The following is a 21779-nucleotide window of genomic DNA, read 5'->3' on the forward strand; positions in this document are numbered from 1 at the left end:
TTACATGGATCAAGTAATTCAAACTCTCACACGAAATCTTAAAATTATTACATGGATTAAGCAACCATCAATTCATTATATGAAACAGTACAAAAAAGAAATACAATTCAAGTGAAGCCTTGCCATTACAACTAAAGCAAACTAACACCATAACAAAACCACAAAAATTAAAAGCAAGAAAAAACTCAAAGCCAAATGCTAGAAGCTTTAGGGGGACGCAACAAAAGCTACATCGAACAACAACATCTGCAAAACACAAGAAACTAGAATTTCTAAATGGTTTGACTCAAACTTGCATGAGCTCATCTCCCAGAAATTTGACACTCATTCAAGGCTTGAAAAGTATCAGCAGCAACATCCTTCAACAATATCCGCTAATTCTGACTCTCTGTCTTCTTTGTCATTCAATTGTTGAGATGCATTTTTCTCTAACATTTTTGTTGCACCCCAGTGCTTAAGTAGAAGCCAGACATTAGTGAGAAACTGTCCACCACGCCTAAGCTCTTGAACATGTTGTTCCACCGAGCAGCAGCTCGCAGCATAGCACAACATCTCTACCCACATATTACTCATGATCTCCCATTTGTTGTTCCCCTTCTCGTCCAAACTACGGGCAAGTTTTTCTCCATTAAACTGTGCTTCTTCAAAAAATTTATCCACATTTTCACTGTTGTTACAGAACGGTAAAGTAGGACAAAAAAGCAGAAGATGCATCATGTAATATGACAATATTTTGGTTGTCTCCACTATATTTGGGACTGACTTTGAACTTTTTGGCTCTGAATCATAGCAAATGTCTGTAGCAACGTGCCAAACGACAATACTTTTGCCAAATTCTAGCACGATACTCCAATTAGCATCCAATCCATATTTTTCAAGGGTCCACTCACCTCTTTTAATGGCATAAGCCTGTGGAGTTTCACCTTCCAAATCATTCTGTGATATCTTACCAAGCTGACAGATGATAAGTTCTTTGATACTAAGATCGACTCTATGCAGTGGTAGGTGGGACTTTGTCGGTTTATCTTTGTTGCAAAAGTTTAACCTAGATTGTCCCATAACCTCAGACCATCTTTTATTTTTAGAAATCACAAATTCGTGAAGATGAAAAACCGGAGTGACCAACTTACTCGGGTAATGCTTGCATGCCCAAACAATTGCCCAATCTGAACCAAGTTGCACAAGAGCTCCACCTATTTCTAAACAAAGGGCTCCAACTAGCAAAATTATGGTAATCGGAAGATCACCTTTCAAATGCCCATCAGGCTTTTTAACTATGAAAAAGCCCACTGACACAGTGACAATGCAAGCGATGCAAATGAGTCTGAGAATGCTTCTACATACTGTAAAAATTGTGCCTACCTTACTGAAGAGCATGTCGTACATCAACCCCAACTCAATCTCAATCAACTTGAAAGTTTTGTGAGCAGCACCATCTTTATTCAGCAATTCACGAAATTTTTTTGTCAATTCGGACCTATCACGCTGAGAATTGGAAATAAGAGGATTTAAGGTCTGGAAATAAGAATAAGCTTGGAGCACTAGCTCCGCTTCCGAGTTAGGTTGTGCACTACTGATTTTGCGAATTGTGTTTTCATCAATTCGAACAAAACCCACATACTTTTTCTCGGATATTGACTTGATTACCCACACTCTCTCTCCATACCTGATAAGTCCAGGAAAGAGCATCAGCAAGGCCAAAAGAGAGAACCTCATGGTAGAATTCCAAGTTAGAATTAGGAGGTAACTTGTTCTTAGACCTTGTGTCAATAGTCCTATAGCGTGCCTCGACCACATTTGATTTTCTTCCAAGCGTAAGATGGTCATGGTATCTGGACCTCCAAGATAAAACAAAATTATTGGGGCCCATAAACCCCTCAATAGACTAATTGGACTGATATCATCGTCGTCACCTTTGACCTTGGATAGCTTTCCGAGTGCAATTTGTGCCAGTAAATCAGAGAACAAGTAGAAAAACCAGACATTCACGTTGATCATCAGCTGTGTCGTACCCTTTCTACGATGACGCCCAAACACATGAAGGTATAACTGAGTAAAAAGGATGTATAGAACTAGAATCCTCAAGTCCCATTTTTCCCATCCTTTTCTCATGCCTTCAAGGCCATTCACTGGGCCAAACATACAGGTCCTGATGCATGGCATGGTTCTATCTTCTATGCTACAAAGATGGATAAGAAAAATAGATAATGAGAGGGGAGATTTGTGCGTTAGTATGGCCGAGCTACGATAACGCCGATCATGACGAACCGCACGCCGCCGAGGAGACTCCTCTCTTGCTCGGCCCAGCGGCCTGACTTGCACGGCCGGAGAGGTCGACCGGCCAGACACGAACTAATGCCTGGCCGAGCTATAACGCGGCCGAGTGCGCAGCAGTGTCTGATGACCAAGCTAAGAGCAGCCCGGACTGGACTTGAGGTGCGATTAGCGTCGGCATGCGCCTAATCGATCGGCCGAGATGGATGGGCTTCATGTGATCAAGAATGAAGAACGGTGGAAGTCCAGCGGGCTTCATGGCCGTTCAGTCAGTTGGGACCGATCATAAATAGCCCGGCCATGAGCATAACACTTTGGCCCCTTTGCCAAGGGGCAGGTCGGCGTTCATTAGCTCGGTTATGTGTTCAAGGAGGCAATTCTCCACAGGGAACCAGCTGGTCGTGGTACTCCGGTTAAGTGTGCCACCTAGGCCAATGGCGTGAGGGGGAGGACATCTGCTCCACGCACGCACCAATACCGTTTGGCAGTTCCGCATGTACTGGTTAGAGGACAAAATCTTTACACACGTAAGGTGGTGAGAGGCAAGCACTGCCACCTGTCCAGGGAAGGACAACGGAGGTGGTGCGCGCACGATCTCGGGGCTGCATGGCCAGCCTAGAAATAGTGGAGGAAGGTGAACGTTAGAGGTATGCAACTTCTTCCCCAAAGAGAATACTCTCTCACTAACAGTCTTCTTCTTCCCCAAGTGGACTGACTTGATTGTCGGAGGGTCTAGAGACTCCTTCGCGAGGTGCGCGAGACAAACGCGGAAGGAGTACTGATCGCTCGCAGAGTCCGGAGAGCTGCCGACGCCGAGGGGAGTCCCATGCGCAGCGCTTGGAGCACAAACTCAAGGACCAAGACGCCCTTATTCGCAAGATGACGGCAGAGATGGAGCTGCTGAAACGCCAGCTTAAAGGGAAGGGTGTTGCTAGAGAGGGCAACCTCAGTGAGCGCACCCCGTCCCCTCGTAGTAGCAGTCGCCGCCAGGGGAGGACTCACTCTCTCTCCATCACCAGGAACTATAGGGTTGGAGATTTTGACCAAAGAGAGGACAGGTCCCTCTCTCGCGACAGCACCTACCGCCCCTCACACCCGACGCCGACGTCGGGATCCTCTTTCTCCACACGTTCCAGGGACTTGAGGGATGTATTGGAGGAGAGGGCGCGCCATCGGGAGGCTCGGAGAGTGCCAGCATTGCAGAGGTTGAGCGCTCCAGTTCGTTGTAGTGAGGAAGTGGCGATGCCAGCCCCCAAAGTGATGGCCCCTGCGCTGGTGGACAAAGAGTTGGCGCGACTTACAGCCACGCCGCTGTCTCCAGAGATTGAGAGTACGCCACTCCCGCCGGATTCCACCAGCCAAAGTTCACTTTGTACGACGGCAAGACGGATCCGTACATGCATGTGAGCCATTTTTGGCAAGTAATGGCTGGACACCGGCTCAACGACGCCTTGATGTGCCTCATATTCCCAGCAAGCTTGGGAGAGCTGGGTTTGAAATGGTTCGAAAGGCTCCCGGAGGGGAGTATTGAGGGGTGGCAGCAACTAGCAGAAGCCTTCGTCACCAGATTCAAAACCAACACATGAACGCCGAAGGAGGTCGACCATCTCCTGGGCGTCAAGATGGAGTCTGGATGTTCGTTGAAGGTATACAATGCGAAATACTGGGAAACTTACAATGAGATCCTCGACTGCCCCACCAATCTGGCGATCACTCAATACAAACGGGGCCTCCCAGTCGGACATAGGCTGTGAGATTCACTCACGATGCATCAACCCACCACCATGGAGTCATTGATGCAGCGGATCAATGAGCACATTCGTGTAGAGGATGATGCCGCCTCCGCGACCGAGAAGGCTAATCTGGTCGCGGCAGACAGAAGGGTGGCGGGAAAAGTTCACTCGGTTGGGCAGGAGGATAACCGCCCAAACAACCGGTCAAAAGATCAGCGCCATGGTTCAAACCGTGATGACAAAAACAAGGGTCGCCGAAACGACCGGGTTGACCCTCCCCGCGATGCAACGGAGGATACCAAAAGAAAATTAAAGGCACGGACTGGAATCACCACGGTATTTAAAATCCCCATCTACCGCATTTTGAGCGAGATTCGAGGTGAACCCTTCGTCCGTTGGCCGGCCAAGTTGGGGAGTGCGCAGAGGGGCTTCAATTCAAAATATCGCTGCACCTTTCATGAAGAGCGGGGGCACCGAACAGAGGATTGCTTGCCGCTCAAACAACACTTAGAGGAGTTGGTGGCAGCGGGGCATCTTGGCCAATACATAGATGGGGGCATCAAGGCCACGCCAGCAAACCAAGCCGAGCCAAACGGCCTGGCCGCCCTAGAAGTGCCCCCGCAAGGTGTAATCAACGTCATCCACGGCATCATTGAACCGGCTAGGGTCTGCGAGCTGAGAGGGATGATCAAGAAGGCCGAGCACATGAGGGAAGTGCTCTCTGTTCAGCCCGCTGTGAAGAAGGGAAAGACCGAAGAGAGGGACATCTTTTCATTCTCAACCAAGGACTTGGAAAGAGTTCAGATGCCACACAATGATGCTTTAGTAGTCACTCTTCGCGTCAAAGACTTTGACATCAAGAGAATCTTGATCGACCAGGGGAGTTCGGTAGAAATTATGTATTATGACGCGTTTAAACAAATGAAGTTGGAAGACAAGGACTTGGCCCCCGCAACGTCCCCTTTGGTCGGCTTCAACTCACAGCTAGAATGGCCAATCGGAAAGATTATTTTGCTGGTCAAAGCGGGATCGGTCGTAAAGCAAGTAGAGTTCTGGGTGCTCAAAGTTCCATCGACTTACAACTTGATCTTAGGCAGGGGTTGGCTGCACGCCATGCAAGCAGTTGCTTCGACCTTCCACCAAGTCATGCACTTTCCGGTACCAAGCGGACAAATAGAGGAAGTTTGGGGGGACCAGGTGATGGCGAAACAATGCTTCGTTGCGGTAAATGGCAGCCGAGCGACCAAAGGGTTCGTTCAAATGATTGAGGGGCCCGAGGGTAAAGAGGTCCTTGAAGACGTAGGAAGAAAGGCCGAGGAAAAATCGGTCGAAGATTTGGTGGAGTGCGCATTGACGAGAACGATCCAACTAAATTCTTCCTCTTGGGATCATCTTTGTCTAGCGCCGAGCGGATGGATTATGTCAACTTCTTGGTTTCCAATTTGGAGGCCTTTGCCTGAACGCCTTACAACATGCCTGGCATCGACCCGAGCTTCATTTGTCGTCAGTTGAATGTCTTCCCCAATGCACGGCCAGTCATTCAAAGGACGCGCCGCTCAGCCTTGCACCATGCTGAAGTGGTGGCAGAAGAAGTGAAGAATTTGTTGGAAGTTGGGGCCATAGAGGAGGTGCAATACCCTCGGTGGATATCCAACACGGTGGTTGTTCCAAAGAAGAACGGCAAGTGGCGAGTCTGCGTTGACTACAAGACCGTTAACCGAGCTTGCCCCAAGGATAGCTTTCCCCTCCCACGAATTGACCAGCTGGTGGACTTAACCGCTGGCCATCAGAGGTTTAGCTTCCTGGACGCATATCGCGGTTACCACCAGATAGCCATGTATAAATCGGACAGAGAGATCACGTCGTTCACAACCCCTAGAGACTTATATTGCTACAAAGTCATGCCGTTCAGACTAAAGAACGCCGGGGCGACTTTTCAACGGATGGTGACAAAGATGTTCGCCCCAATGCTGGGCCGCACCATGGAGGCCTACATCGACGATATGGTGGTGAAAAATAAGGAGAAAGCTCAGCACCTCTCCGACCTAGCAGAGATGTTTGCTATACTTAAACGCCACAAGCTTCGTTTGAATGCTTCCAAATGCGCCTTCGGAGTCGGCACCGGAAAGTTTTTGGGTTTCCTGGTCACAAATCGAGGGATTGAAGTTGACCCATCATAGATCAAGGCTATACAAGACCTGGAGCGTCCAAACTCCACGAAGGACGTGTAACATCTTGCCGGGATGACAGCTGCGTTGAACAGATTTATCAGCCGGTCTTCTGATCGTTGCAGGCCCTTCTTTAAAACTTTGAAGTCCAAGTTCTTCTGGGATGACGAGTGCGACCGCGCACTAGCAGACCTGAAAGCATATCTCTCCTCAGCCCCTATTTTGGTCACACCTCAGCCAGGCGAAGAGTTGTACCTCTACTTGGCTGTCTCTCAATACGCAGTCAGCGCGGTATTGGTTCGTGCTGAAGGCATCCAGCACCTACCGATCTTCTATGTAAGCAAGACTCTGCTCCCAGCCGAAACGAGATATCTTCCCTTGAAAAAATTGGCGTTGGCCTTAATGATGGCGTCAAGAAAGCTGGCACACTATTTTCATGCCCATACAATAGTTGTGTTAACCGAGTTCCCGCTCAAAGTGCTTTTTGAAAAGGGAGACTTCACTGGGAGGATTTTGAAATGGGCCGTGGAATTAGGGCAATATAACATCAAGTTCCGACCGCGCACCGTGATCAAGGCACAAGCACTTGCTGACTTTGTGGCAGAATTTGCCCCTGGGATGCATCCAGTCTGCCCAATTGATTTAGTTGGTGTGGATTTAGCACAACCCATGGTTCTGGCAACAAAATCAAGTGTTGGTGCACAAGAGGAGGAAGGGAAAAAAGCGACCGAACCAGCGAAGGCGAATAACTCGATGAAGGAGGAAGTCAACCATGACGAGGAAAGAGACCAGAATGAGCCAACCCGAGACGTGGATTTGAGGAGTTCCCGAAACCCTTCTGATTGCTGGAGGCTGTTTGTCGGCGAGATGTAGAAACTCTTGGTCGATGGGGCATCCAACAGGCATGGGGCCAGGCTGGGTATCGTGTTGACTTCACCGGACGGAATGATCATTGAACAAGCAATTACGCTCGGTTTCTCGGCGTCCGACAACAAGGCGGAATACGAAGCCCTCCTTGCCGGGCTAAGAAGCGCACTAAGAATGAAAGCGTCGGCCCTGATGGTGTTCAACGATTCCAAGCTAGTGGTCAATCAAGTCTCAGGGGAGTACGAGGCCAGGGATGAAAGAATGGCCAAGTATCAGGCGCTGGTGCATGCAGAGATCAAGAAGTTTGATGCCATAAGGGTAGAGCAGATCAACCGCGAAGGAAACAACACGGCTGATGAGTTGGTCGGGCTCGCTTCTACTCAGACATTTTTTCCCAACCCCTTGATGATAGAATTTTTACCGCGGCCAAGTATAGAAGAACCGGAAGTGGCCGAGGTACTTTGCACCGACTTGGGCCCTTCTTGGATGGATCCTATCATCGCCTTCCTGAAAGATGGAATTCTACCAGAAGAAAAGAAGGCGGCACACAAGATCCGGGCAAAGTCAGAACGGTTTTGGCTCTCCCCGTCCGGGGCCTTGTACAAGAAATCTTTCACCGGGCCGTATTTGAAATGTGTCCACCCTACCAAGGTGGAGGCTTTCCTCTATGAGATACACGAGGGCATCTATGGCAGCCATATTGGGGGCAGATCCTTGGCTTACCGAGCAATTTCTCAGGGTTATTAGTGGCCGCGCATGCAGGCAGATGCGCAAAAATATGTTCGCAAGTGCGAGAAGTGTCAGAAGTTCGCCCACCAGATCCACCAGCCGGCTAGAGATTTGCTCCCTCTCACAAGTCCTTGGCCGTTCGCGCTTTGGGGGTTGGATATTGTTGGGCCACTCCCAGCTGCACCGGGCAATCGCAAGTTCTTCATCGCCGCCACCGACTATTTCACCAAGTGGGTTGAGGCCGTGCCACTAGCGACCATAAGGGAAAAGGACGTGAAGAAGTTTGTATGGCAAAACGTCATCACCCATTTCGGTATACCCAAGGCCCTCATCTCGGATAATGGCACTCAATTTGATGGTAAACTCTTTTGCGGATTTTGCGAAGACTTGAAGATCGAGTTCTACAATTCGACGCCGGCCTATCCTCAGTCGAATGGTCAAGAAGAGGCCTCAAACAAGACCATCCTGGAGGGGCTGAAGAAGCGGCTTGAGAAGGCTAAGGGCAAGTGGGCTGAAGAACTCCCTAATGTGCTCTGGGCATACCGCACTACACCAAGGCGGTCAACCGGGGAAACACCATTTGCTTTGGCCTATGGCATGGAGGCTGTCATCCCGTTGGAAATTGGCATGCCAACCATCCGCTCTGAAAGTTTCCAGCCAGATTTGAATAATGAAGCAGTGGCATTGGAGTTGGACCTTACTGAAGAAAGGAGGGAGCGAGCATTGATCCACATAGCGGCCTATCAACAAGAACTCTCCAAAAAGTACAACAAGGTCGTGCACCCCAGGCTATTCAAGATTGGGGACTGGGTATTAAGAAAGGTGCTTGGCAACACAGTGGTCCCTGGCGAAGGAAAGCTCGGTGCAAATTGGGAAGGACCATACAAGGTGATTGGTCTTGCTGGTAAAGGGGCATACCATCTGGAAGATTTAGATGGCAAGGCTGTCCCCAGACCATGGAATACGGCCAACCTTAAGGTCTTTTACTTTTAAGATGTAATTTGCTTGTGTTGTTTAGCTTTTCTAGACCTTTAGCCTTTTGGCACTTAATGTAAAAGATAGCAATGCTTTTGTAATGAAAAATAACCCTCTTGTTGTTTGGTATTACATCTTTGTACAATGAATTCGCAAGGACGCAAGGCAATTATGGATGCCAGGGGCAAAGAGACCGACCTGAATGGGACCGGACTGATTTTCACTCGCAGGAATGGAAGCAGACCGCACAAACAGTTGGTGCATTGTCCAACGATATAATTGGCGTATGGACCAATTCGCATTAGGGCCAAGCTGGTTTTGCTTGCCTGGTTGAAATGTTGGCGTTATGACCGACTTAACTGAAACATTGGTGTTTTGCCCAATGTAAGGGCCGAGCTGATGTTGCTCGGCTCGGTTGGCATATTGGTGTCTTGTCCAATATGGAAAACGAGCGGAGTTTGCTCGGCAGGATTCGCAATGTTGGAGTTTTATCTAACCGATAAAAAGCCGAGCTGACTTTGCTCGGCGGAAAAGAAATGTTGGCGATCCACCCAACTGAAAGGGCGAGCTGGTTTTTGCTCGGTCACATTAAAGTACTGGAATTTTATAAAGTTTGAAAACCTGTTAAGGCCGAGCTGATTTTGCTCGGCCGCATTCATGAGCCCTTAATTTTGAGCCGAGCATATTTTGCTCGGCATTTTAAAAGGTGCATTTGAAATTCCAAAGGAGCTGAGCTGCTAGTTGAAGTTTGAACGCGTTTATGGAAGTTTTGCACGTTGAAGCCAAAAAGCAATAGAAGTTAAACGGGCAAAAAGTTCAAATTTCATTGATTAACGAAATTACGTTACAATTGTGGGGCCCTAGCCCGGTTACATTAAACAAAGAAAGACAAGAGATGAAAATAAAGCAGGAAATAGGAAGCATTTCAGTCCAACTCCAGATCAACCGTCTTCTCGGCGACCTCTAGAGTCTGCTCGGCCACCTCCGGGCTATGCTCGGGCAAGCCTTCTTCCAACCCATCATCCGCGTCCTCCACCGCGACAACCTCTCGATCGGCTACTTGATCTTCAGCATCCTGAGATGCTTCAGGAGAAGTTTGCTCGGTTTGTTGCGCGGCGGCGGCTTCTTCTGCGACTTCCTTTTTGGCCTCTTCTATGAGCCTCTTCTGCGCGGCGCTCGCATAGGCCTGCATATAGTGCGGTATGAAGGCTGCAGGCGGATGTAGGAACATGTTAGCATCCTGACCAAGGCCAACTTTCTCCACGGCGGCTTTCCAACCGCACTGGAAAAAGATGTCCTTGGTCGCCTGCACCTGCCGTTCATACGTTCGTTCGCCTTGAGCATAGCCCTTGTCTTCGGCGTCGCTAACCGCTTTATCCTTCTCCTCTTTATGGGCATCGCGCAGCTTCCTCAGCTCGGCGAGATACCGGGCTTTGGTTGACTTCACGGCCCGCTGTTTGTCCACTTCAGCTCGGTCGACCTTTTGGCTCAGGTTATCTCGTTCGGCCTCAACCGCTTCCTGCGCGGCCTTAAGCTTCGCTATCTCGGCCTTTTGGGCCTTGTTCTCAGCTATTGCATCCCGCAGGCTCTGCCGCACTTTGATCATTCGGTCGTGGGCTAAATAGTTCTTTTGCGCGGCCTGAAAACAAGCAAGAGATCGTGAGTATTCGAGAAACCGAGCAAAAACCGAGCAAACAGTTTGACGTAAAGAATGGAGAACTTACCAGCACTATGGATTTCGCCGCCGAGCGGAGGACCTTGAGGTCGGAAAGCTCGTCGTGTTTTTTCATATCAGCGGGCAAGATCAACCCCTTGGTCAAATTGAAACCAAGCGAGTAGTCCTTGTCCGCATAGACGGAGTCCTCAGCAGAAACTGCTCGGCCCTGGTATTTGAACTCGGGCGCCCAGACCGGGGGGGTGGCTGGGCCCTTGGATTTGCCGGTCTGTGGTTGCTCGGTCTGGTCCCCGAGCTCGGTGGAGACGCGATCGGTAGAGTCTTCATCCGCCAGATGCAGCCCGGTTTGCTCTTTCCTCGGCCGCTTCTTGGACCGACCAGCCGGTTGCTCGCTGGCAAGCGCCAGTACTGCCCCTTCTTGTTGCCTGGTGGGTGTTGAGGATGTCCCCCCGGTTGCCTCTGGTTTTTGGGACTCGTCTTCTTCCCCGGTGATCGTGGACTTGATAGCCCTGATTTTCGTCATTTCTTACTCGGCGGTGAGTGGAACAAGCCTGATCGGTGGTAGGTTTGGATCCGGTTCTGGGGTTGGCGCACGCAGAAAATCGGTAACCCGGCTCTTGCGCGGTGCAGTGTAGTGGTCAGTCTGTTCGAAGCCGAGCAGTTTCGAAGCCTCCCTCTCCTCGGCAGGATGGCACAGCAGGGCTCTGATGGCCTCTTGGTTGGCCTGGTAGTAGTCTGCTGCTAGGTGCTTATCTGCAAAAAGAAGACAAGTGTTAGATCGGCATGGAAAGTAATTGATGCATAAAGAAAATAACGCGGTCAGCCGAGTGACTCACCGGCACTGCAAAAATCCTTTCTAATATACCATCCCGGTATGGGTGCCTCGGTGTCCTCATAGCGACCGGACACCCACAAGAAGTCGTCGTCGTTGGTCTCCTTGTCCGGGTTGCCCTCTATTAGCTTTGCTCGGCCCTTCTTGACTTTGAGGTACCAGCAAAGCCCACTCTTGTTTCTACTTAGACTATACTGATGGAAAATTTCGGCCAGACCAAGATTGAGACCGAGCCTTCGGTTCAGCTCGGCGACCCCGTTTATTATTTTGTAAGTGTTATTTGAAACTTGGGTCGGGCAAAGCCTTGTCTGCCTCAAAAATTCGCAGATTAAGGGTTGAACCGGGAAGCAGAGCCCTCCCTCTACTATTGATACGACGGTAAAGGGGCACCGGTCTAGATCCCCCCAAGGGGTGTCTCCCTTTTTGGCGAGCTCTAAGACGACGTCATCTGGGATGTTGTACTCCCTACGAAACTCGGCCATCGCACCGGGCGAGCTCACCATGAATCGGTACTTGCCCATCTATCTCGGTTTTATTTGGTGAAGTAACTTGTACCTCGGACAAAAATGTTTGGTGTAATTGCTCGGTCTTCGAGCTCCACCAGTGACGGTTCTTGACTGAACTGATCGGTCATAGTTTGTTCTGCATTGTTAAAAAATGAGGCCAAGGGTTAGCGCGGCATAAATTCCATGGCTCCTATTGGAAATAGCTCAGTGAAGGATTTTTGGTGTTTTACCGGCCTGACCCCTATCTCGGCTAGACTACTTGGTTGATTTCCTAGCTCGGCTCATTCCTATTTGCAGATCTAATGGAGTATTCAGCTCGGTTAGGCTTTGAAGTGGAGACCTCAAGTTACAGCTTGGTGCGTTCCTATTTACCTATCTAATTAGAGTATTCAGCTCGGTTGCGACCTCGGAAAGAAACTACAAACCAGTTTTTGCTCGACTATAGCTCTACCTATGGATCTAAATGAGCGTTTAGCTCGGTTCTACCCAGATTTAAACTGTTCATCCCAGAAGTGGGGCGAACTCGTTTGAACCAAGGAGGAACAGGGGGCTCAGAGGCCCCTTCCATTCTCAAAGTTCCCATTTGCCCTAGGGTGTGCAGGTTCTAAGCAAAGAAAGGGGGCACTGGGGGTCACAAACAAAAAAACACGAAGCACAGTGGCACGGAAATGAAGAACATGTATAAAAAATTTCGAGAAATAAAAACAGAAAATGCAAGGGAGGGTAGTGTAACTTACCAGGGGGACAGATGCGAGGGTGAACGCAACCTCGAGAGCTCGATTGCGGCCTTCGAAAGGATCTAAAATGGAGGATGTAGCGTAGAGACAGTAATGGCAGTGATCTTGGGGGTTCGAAGGTTTGAGAGGTTTAGGGTTTGTGTGGAAGAGAAGGTGAAAAGTGAAGGGTTTTAGGCCCTTCATTGGAATACAAAAGAGGGGGGAAGGGACCCCAAACGGCTGCGACGTTTGAATTCTGCTCGTGCAGAACAGCTGGCTGCACGACCCAATGGCATGAAGCCACGTGGCACTAGAAACGCGGCTGTTAGTATGGCTGTACGACCTTTGATGAGACTGCGGAGGAAATGGCCGACCAAACGGGACAGCTCGGCGATAGATATGCCCCCAATCATGCTCAGCTTGGTGATGGCGCAACTCATCTGTTAGCTCGGTTACGATGGTAACCCCAATCACGACTAGGTCGGATGGGGTTAAGGGGCAATTGAGAGGGGAGATTTGCGCGTTAGTACGACCGAGCTACGATAACGCCGATCATGACGAACCGCACGCCGCCGAGGAGACTCCTCTCTTGCTCGGCCCAACGGCCTGACTTGCACGGCCGGAGAGGTCAACCGGCCAGACACGAACTAATGCCTGGCCGAGCTATAACGCGGCCGAGAGCGCAGCAGTGTCTGATGACCAAGCTAAGAGCAGCCCGGACTGGACTTGAGGTGCGATTAGCGTCGGCATGCGCCTAACCGATCGGCCGAGATGGATGGGCTTCATGTGATCAAGAATGAAGAACGGTGGAAGTCCAGCGTGCTTCATGGCCGTTCAGTCAGTTGGGACCGATCATAAATAGCTCGGCCATGAGCATAACACTTTGGCCCCTTTGCCAAGGGGCAGGTCGGCGTTCATTAGCTCGGTTATGTGTTCAAGGAGGCAATTCTCCACAGGGAACCAGCTGGTCGTGGTACTCCGGTTAAGTGTGCCACCTGGGCCAATGGCGTGAGGGGGAGGACATCTGCTCCACGCACGCACCAATACCGTTTGGCAGTTCCGCATGTACTGGTTGGAGGACAAAATCTTTACACGCGTAAGGTGGTGAGAGACAAGCACTGCCACCTGTCCAGGGAAGGACAACGGAGGTGGTGCGCGCACGATCTCGGGGCTGCATGGCCAGCATAGAAATAGTGGAGGAAGGTGAACGTTAGAGGTATGTAACTTCTTCCCCAAAGAGAATACTCTCTCGCTAACAGTCTTCTTCTTCCCCAAGTGGACTGACTTGATCGTCGGAGGGTCTATCCGGCACACCACCGCTGGGCAGCTCATCGTTTCTGTGTTGCCAGGTAGACGTCGTCAAGAGAAGCTTAGAGTACAAGGAGTACAGAAAGCGGAGGATATTTCGCCCCCGTACAAATAAATAAAAAGAATGCAATATGACCAATATCTTGTGGTGTCAGTGTTGCACTTAATATCTAATCATATTCAAGACATCTTTAAATCAATTGTTAGCTTTTCCATAATATTTCATAAAAGGCCAAGTATAAAAGGTCCACTATAACATAACATATAAGAGTTTTTTAAAAAATTATATCTCGTAAAATGAAAATTTTATTTAAAAAAAAAAAAAAAAATGAGACTAGTTCTTGTTATCATGAGAATAGTCACTAAAATATCATCTTAAAATTTTTTAAAAATGACTTTATTGACAAAATTTTGAAAATGTCGATAATAAATTCACTCTTGGGGACAATTGGTTTGGTTACATAAAAGGTTTATTTTTTTAGATAAAAATTTGATTTCAAAATGATAGTAATTCATCATTAAATATCCAATTTTATTGCTACAAGTACAACGGCATTTTTGGTTACTAAACTATTTTGTACCTAAAAAATGATTTGGTCCCTAAATTTTTGTCTTTAAAATCTTAATTTGTTATAATGACATGTATTATATGCAAGTTATGTCATAAAGTGATGTTGGTTATAGCACGAAGAGGTGTTGGTTATGGCTTGAATCGGTGGTGGGATCTATCAAATCAAAGTATGGTTAGCTTTTGCATACAAACCAAAGTGATTTTTTTTTTTTTTTTGTTATGACCCAAAAAGATCTTGGGATTATGCATAAAAATGATATAAAAGTCTATTTTTTAGATCTAGAGATATGTAAAGAGACGATTGACTAATAATTAGATAATATATGAAAGAGAGAGGAAGAGAGTTGCATTAGATATTTTAATAGACTGTCACGTTGGTTGGTTGGTTTGGGGAGGTCGACTGAAGACATCTTTCTGACAAAGTGTTGGTGCTCTTGATGCTAATGCCAGTTCTCTTTGTTTATTCTGTGAGGCTCATGAAGAAACTGTGTTACATGTAATACTTCATTGTCAGTTTGTGTGGAAAATCTGGGCTAATTTTCTATCATGGTGGGGGGAGTGCATTGGGTTGTTCCAAGTTCCATTGAGGAGCTGCTGGAAAGGATTCAAGTTCAAAAGGGTGGAAGACAAGCTTTGGCATACATTTCCATGTGCCATAATGTGGTCATTGTGGAAGGCAAGGAATGAATGCAAGTTCCAAGGCTCTACTGTTTCTAGGGAGGATTTGCAGGGGCTAATTAAAGTGAGGCTGGCTCTTTGGGCAAAATATAAAGTTACGAATTTCAACTTCGCTGTCAATGATTTGGTTTTCAGACTTACGTCCATTAATGGTGGTTAGTGCCTTGTATCTGGTTGGGCCTTATTCATTTGTATCACCCCTGTTTTGAGTATGTTGGGGATGTGTGATTTGGTTGTTTTGGTTGGTTACTCTTTAACCATTTCTGTTGGATAGCCTGTTTTGGCAACTTGCTATTTAATAACTTTATTAATTTTTTGGTTAAAATATCTGATAAAAAAAATTAGTATATTTAGAATGACTTTTTTTATTATTTACGAAAAGATGTGCAAAAAGTAGAGAAAAAATAGAATCTTGGTCTTTTTTTTGTATAGTTTGATAGCTTTTTTGCTTTTTTAATGACTTTTTGATTTTTAGGCTAAAAAGTGATGTTCCCAAACGAGGCTGCCGTGTAACCTAGTTGGGATTAAAGTTCTTTGCTATGATTCTTATAGTACGATTCCTTTTCTTCTGTCTCTTCCTTTATTGATGCTCGATATAAGGTTTATCCTTGATTCTGGGGTGTTTTGGGAAGAGACCAAAAAAGCTAAAAGCCATCTTTTTACCAATTTTGGGTCGCGTCACCTCTCATATAAAACATTAAAGAAAAGCTCAAAAAACCAGCTTTCTATCATCTTCCCAAAACACCACTCTATATCAATAAAAACTTATCTTTACTGATAAAAAAAGAAAAAAAAAATAGAGTCAAAATTTTGAGTTAGATTAATAAAAGGATAAATTACAAATACATTGCTTGAGGTTTGCTTAAAATGAGAATAGCCCCCAATAGTTTGGAAAATTACAAATACCTCCTTATTAGAATTTTTTATTTAACAGAATTAACTGAAAAAATAAAATTTCTAACTGTTTTTCTATACAATCATAAAATTATTTGAATTATTAATTGAAATAAAATTTTAACATCATTAAAAATTATTAATTAACTTGATTTATTAATAAAGGGACCTTTTTGTTATGAAATTAAAAATCTTAGGGGACATAATGTAATTTTCAGAGCCATAGGGAGTAATTCGTAATTTAAGTAAACCTCAAGGGGTGTGTTTCTAATTTACCCCACAACCCTGCATAAAAATGTTAAAACTCGTTGGATTTCAAACACTAAACCATAACACTGTAATTTAGGAAAGTACTTGAACCAAGACCTAACTTAAATCAAAATAAAATTTTGGGGCCTATAGTTTGGGTACTTGGTTACACCCGGTTTTGTGCTAGTTGATCTTACTCCATTTTTACTTTTATAAACACATATTTGGACCAATTGTTATGAGATAAATAATTATAAGAAGCAAATGTATCATGAAATATGACAATATTTTAGTTGTTTCCACTTCATCTGTGACCAACTTAGGATTTTCTAATTCTAAATGATAGCAAACGTCTATGGCAATGTGCCATATGACAATGCTTTCATCAAATTCTAGCTCAATAATCCACTCAAATGCATCCAAATGTCCATAATTTGTAAGGGTCCACTCACCTATTTTTCTATTTGAAGCCTCAGAAGTTTCAACTTCGGGAACATTCCTCTTCAGCTTTTTGCGAAGCTGATTGATGATTAGTTCTTTCAAACTAGGTTGGATTGGACTCAACGGCAGGCTGAACTTCGTCAACATGATTTCCCTGTCCACACACAGTTTCTACAATATTATAGAACATTTTACAATTATTTTTGGTGCAATAGTATAGTAAACTAAATTGTCCCATAAGCTCAGACCACCGTTTGCTTTTAAAGAACACAAATTTGTGTAGATCAAAAACTGGCATGACCAGCTTACTCGGGTAATACTTAAATGCCCAAACAATTGCCCAATCTGAACAAAGTTGCACAAGAACTCCAGCTATCTCTAAAACAAGGGCTCCAACAAGCAAACATATGGTAATCAGAATATCACCTTCTAAAAGCTCACGAGGCTTTTTAAAGAAGCAAAATACCACCAGAACAAAAGCTATGCAAGAGAAACTAATCAATCTAAGAATGCTTCCATAGAATGTAAAAACCGTGCCCACCTTGCTGAAGAGGATGTCATACATCAATCCCAACTCAATCTCAATCAATTTGAAAGTATTGTGAGTAGTACCCCTTTCAAGCACTCATTCGCGGAATTCATGAATCAATTTGTGTCTAGGTTTGTTCTTACACCTTGTGTAAGTAGTCCTACAAGTTGTTTCAACCACATGCTGGTTTCTTCCAAGCGTAGGATAGTTAGGGTATCTGGACCTCCAAGAAAGAAAAAGATTATTGATGCCCATAAACCTCTCAACAGATTTATTGAGTTAATATCAGAGGCGTCAGCATTGAGCTTGGAGTCCTTTCCAAGAGCAATTGTTGCCAGCAAATCAGCGAGCAAGTATAATAACCAAACACCCACAGTATTCATCAGCCCTGTTGTACTCTTTCTACGGCGTTGTCTGAAAATATGAAGGTATAATTGAGTAAAGAGGATACATATAGCTAGAACCCTCAAGTCCCAAACACCCCAGATTTTCCTCAAGGTTTCAAGAGTATTCCTTTTGACTATCTTACAGATCTTGATGCACGGCATGATTCTCTCTTCTGTGATGCACATGTAGATGAAAAATAACAAGGAAAAAATTAAGCACACTTACAATCTTACTAACATGGGAACCAAATGCAAGAGAGAGCCCCCACAATTACACTATGTCTGGTAACCGAGGAGAGAAGAGAGAAGAGAAAAGAGATGATTATGTAAGTTAAGAGAGTAAATAAAATATTATGATTTCTCTCATATTTGTTTGAATGAATAGGAGAAAAAAAGAAGAGAAAAGATATTGATTGGTCTCCTATCTTATTTAGTTAAGCTATATAAAAGAATTGAAATGAAATGATATTATGTTCTGTTATTAAATTAACCTTTTATAGATGTTAGTTTTTTTATTTCTTCTATATCTAAAAGAATAGTTTTGGTATTATAACAGAATAATATTTTGTTATTTCTTTTCTCTTCTAATCTCTCTATTTTCGAAGAGATTCAAAATGGGGGTTAGGAGAGAAGATGCTCTCCATTTTTTTCCATTTTACTCAATACTTATCTAAACAAGTGATATAAACTAAGAAAAATACATTTATTTTATTTTCTTCCCAAATCACCCGATCCAAATTGCCTGTACATCTTTTGCGTTCGATGCATATTTAAGTGTTAATAGCAACACTAAACAAAAATGGAACAGTAAGCAATCATGACTCCGTGTCTCATAAAAATGTGAAAACTCTTCATTGGATTTCATACATTTAAAAAAAAAGGCTTACAATGGTATTGCATCTGAGGTTGGCATTAGTGAAAAATGTCTACTCTGGACTTAGCTCATTTAAAAATTGGTAAATTATACCACTATGTCCTCATAATTTAAGTGAAGTGTTATTTTAATCTCTGTAGCTGTAATTTGAAAATTTTAAACTTGAAATTTTCAATTTCGTTACAATGTTGTCCCAATCATATGTCGTTAACATTTTAACGGAAAAAGGCTATATGCAAAATTAGTCGGATCAAAGTGAAATTCAAAAGAAATTAAATTTCACTTTGGTTCTTTTAGTTTTGCATACGATTTTTTTTCCATTCAAAATTTAAAAGTGACAGAGGGATGACATTGCAACAAAATTAAAAATATACAATTTCAAATTGTTCAATTGAATACTACAAGGACCAAAGTGATAATTCACTCAAATTAGAAGGATCAACAGTGTAACTTACCTTTTAAAATTTGAATAATTGACATTTTTAGATGTGAAAGTGAAGCAACTCGATCTAAAATATTTAATTTCTTTATGAAAATTTAAATTAGATATGTTTAAATAATTTTAATTCAAAGTAAAATATTCACAAAATAAGGCAATTCATACAACCAAACTAATCCTTAAACTTTTCAAAAGGAAGCTAGAAGTCATTGTACAATTTAAAATTCTATTTGATATAAGGAAACTATCACTTTTAACTTGATGGCCAAACCAAGTATATTAGTCTAATAGCTGTGTAACACCATTTTATGGTGTAAGGTTATAGGTTTAACTCTTATAAAAAATAGTTTAAATCGTTTCTGGTATATATTTCTCCCTTATTATGAAAGTTGTACATACTTATTTATTGCTTCCCAAGTTTGAGCTATTATTGGACTTTAATCGTCCAATTTGAATTTTCTAGTTGGGATTGTCTAACTCGCTATGATATTCTTTGCACCCTCCATCTTTATTGATTGCATCCTATTTTCTTTTTAGATTATCAGTAAAGTTTCGTTTGCTAATATATACATATAGCATTTGTCTTCTTAAAAATGAATGCAAATAAACCAAATTAATTTCATATTAAATAGACATTGTATTGAGCTAATTTGTTCAAATATGGATATTACTTCCTAAAAGAACACTAAAACATGTGATGCAATGGAATAAAAGCATGTAAGTAATTACTTAAGGAAAAGAAGAACAAAATATAAATTTCAAAATGTAATAGTTTTTATGAAATCTAAAAGCATTTACCGGAAAACTAAAATGACTATGTTTGGCCCAAACTTTTTATTTATAAAAAGCTGTAATTTCAAACGGTGGTATATTTTGACAAAAATAAAAAATATATATAGTATTTTTATAAATATTTATTATTCAATCAAAATGGTCGTAGGAACATGGCATTATATTTTTTTTTGTGTGTATTATTTAACATTATAACTTTGAAATTGGGAACGTATGATGGGTTCGTAAACAAATAATTAAAAAGAATAAGATTATTGTTAAGATAAAAAAAAAAAAATTATGATAGAGCTACTTTTCTAGTAGTTCGCATGAAAAAAACATAGATATTACTTTATGTTATTAAGCAAGGACATAATAAGCATAGAAAAGAGTCTCTCTATCTCTTCCTCGGTATGTAAAAGAGTAATTTCCTATTCTATTACTGGGTGCATGGAAAACAGTATCTCTATCTCTTCCTCTGTAAGTATCTAAAAACAGTAATTTCTATTCTATTACTGGATTCGATGCACATAACAAAATCAACAATAATCCTAAATATGACGTTAACACACAAAAATTAGAGTGATAATAGAACATAAATAAAAAAGAAGTTGGCCAAAATTCTAATTGATTTAAATTTTATTTATAAAAAAAAAAAAAACTAATTCCTTGAAGTTTTTTATTTTTATTTTTAGTTTTATTATTATCAACAAAATAAGGGAAAACTTTATTGATATAAACCAACAAACAAAGAGGAATTACATCAATAGAGATATGAGAAGTGGGTGCAAAAAGTAGCATAGTTATACAAAATAATCCCAACAATGTTGACACCAAAATATGAGCGCAATCATATGCTTATTATACACCACCCAGTTGGAGAGGATCTAACCAAAATAAAAAAACAGTGTGATGCAACAACAATAGAAAATGAGTGCAACATTGTGGAAAGGTAAGGAAACAAAAACTACTATTCCAACAATAATGTTATAATAATGCTCAATTCTATTTTATTGAAGGGTAAGGAAATTGAGAGAAAATAGCTTTTCAACTTACCAGTTATGTGAATGCAATCAACGAGTGCTCTTCAGAAGTAGTTGCTGACGTGGAGAGTACCAAGAGTTTTGTCCTTGAAAATCACTAAAAACTTTCACACGTAATGACTTGAGAGAGAGAAAGAGAGAGAGAGAGTGAGAGAGAGAATGAACAAGTGTCATTAATTTATAGGAGTGGATACTGAGAGCTTAGATGAAGATTTGTTTCACTGTTAGATGAATAAGATAATAAATAAATTAAAAACAGTGCAAAAGAGTAAAAGTTTGAAAGATACTTTACTTGCTTGTAGCATATCATATATGCTTTGATTGTGAGTATGAGAGATTGTTTGAACTGTAAACATAAATTTCAGAACATGAAACTTCATGTTTCGGATCATCTACCATGTATATCATCAAGAAAACAAGACTAAAACGACATACCTGAATCCATCGATGAACGGTTAAACGGAAGCGTCTGATTGTCAATAAAACCTTGATATTGACTATGTTATTGCCTTCTAATCCTTTCCCCTTTGGTGCCTTATGTTTCTCCTTGAGAGGATTTTGAAAAACAAAACAGTGTTCTTATCTTTCACCTTGGGAAGGAATAGGGACCATAACCTTTTAAAGGTTGTAATTGGTTTTCATAACTGAAAGGTAATGAAAACCAATAAATTAATCATTATTGGTTTTAAAACTAAAAGGTAATGAAAACCAACTTTAACCAATATGTTTTAATTTCTATTTCTGCCCCTCATAGAAATAGAAATTATACAACTAGTATCTACACATTAGGTCCATAACACATATACCCTTAAGCCTATTAACTAAATTGAATCACTTAAATTGTAGGCTTCTTATAAATGATAACACCACATTTAATTATGTGGTCCCATTGAGACATTATCTAACAATCTCCCACTGGACCACATATGTATCCTGAAAAATGTGCTTAACTTTAGTGAGCTCAGAAATTTGTTATCATAACTTGAGGGTAACCAAACAATCTTGTCCATTAACTATATTAATATAGGATCAAAGCGGTCTTCGTTACATCAATCGTAACTCGACCCACCAATGGTCACGTATACTAATACAGCTAAATGACATAGATCAATCATGGATGC

General features: G+C 43.1%; 4 protein-coding genes and 1 long non-coding RNA gene across 5 annotated transcripts; 3 read left to right on the forward strand and 2 right to left on the reverse strand.

Moving 5' to 3' along the window:
* Nucleotides 1-345: 345 nt before the first annotated feature.
* On the reverse strand, nucleotides 346-3686 carry LOC145819258 (uncharacterized). Its single transcript, XM_082913226.1, has 2 exons — nucleotides 3358-3686; nucleotides 346-2179 (listed from the first exon to the last, which is right to left on the reverse strand). The coding sequence occupies exons 1-2, from the start codon at nucleotides 3684-3686 to the stop codon at nucleotides 346-348; spliced, it is 2163 nt and encodes a 720-aa protein (XP_082769352.1).
* Nucleotides 3687-4040: 354 nt separating this feature from the next.
* LOC145819259 (uncharacterized) lies at nucleotides 4041-5519 on the forward strand. The gene has a single exon (XM_082913227.1). The coding sequence runs from the start codon at nucleotides 4041-4043 to the stop codon at nucleotides 5517-5519; it is 1479 nt and encodes a 492-aa protein (XP_082769353.1).
* A 1697-nt stretch (nucleotides 5520-7216) lies between these two features.
* Nucleotides 7217-7789, forward strand: LOC145819260 (uncharacterized). The gene has a single exon (XM_082913228.1). It carries the CDS (start codon nucleotides 7217-7219, stop codon nucleotides 7787-7789), a length of 573 nt encoding a protein of 190 aa, XP_082769354.1.
* A 579-nt stretch (nucleotides 7790-8368) lies between these two features.
* LOC145819261 (uncharacterized) lies at nucleotides 8369-8764 on the forward strand. Its single transcript, XM_082913229.1, has one exon. The coding sequence runs from the start codon at nucleotides 8369-8371 to the stop codon at nucleotides 8762-8764; it is 396 nt and encodes a 131-aa protein (XP_082769355.1).
* Nucleotides 8765-17009: 8245 nt separating this feature from the next.
* Nucleotides 17010-20798, reverse strand: LOC145819752 (uncharacterized). Its single transcript, XR_014360526.1, has 2 exons — nucleotides 20672-20798; nucleotides 17010-17704 (listed from the first exon to the last, which is right to left on the reverse strand). It is a non-coding gene; the product is annotated as an uncharacterized LOC145819752 (long non-coding RNA).
* Between the last annotated feature and the right edge of the window lie 981 nt (nucleotides 20799-21779).

The sequence above is a fragment of the Camellia sinensis genome, chromosome 2, assembly GCF_055761805.1.
Source record: "Camellia sinensis isolate YWXY chromosome 2, ASM5576180v1, whole genome shotgun sequence".
NCBI classification, from domain to species: domain Eukaryota; kingdom Viridiplantae; phylum Streptophyta; class Magnoliopsida; order Ericales; family Theaceae; genus Camellia; species Camellia sinensis.

Coding starts and splice junctions, on each gene's coding strand:
- LOC145819258 (XM_082913226.1), bottom strand. CDS start 3,686: ATGGCTCACATGCATGTACGGATCCGTCTTGCCGTCGTACAAAGTGAA. Junction 2,180..3,357: donor GGCGTCGGGTGTGAGGGGCG/GTAGGTGCTGTC, acceptor CCATCTTTGTAG/CATAGAAGATAGAACCATGC.
- LOC145819259 (XM_082913227.1), top strand. CDS start 4,041: ATGCATCAACCCACCACCATGGAGTCATTGATGCAGCGGATCAATGAG.
- LOC145819260 (XM_082913228.1), top strand. CDS start 7,217: ATGAAAGCGTCGGCCCTGATGGTGTTCAACGATTCCAAGCTAGTGGTC.
- LOC145819261 (XM_082913229.1), top strand. CDS start 8,369: ATGGAGGCTGTCATCCCGTTGGAAATTGGCATGCCAACCATCCGCTCT.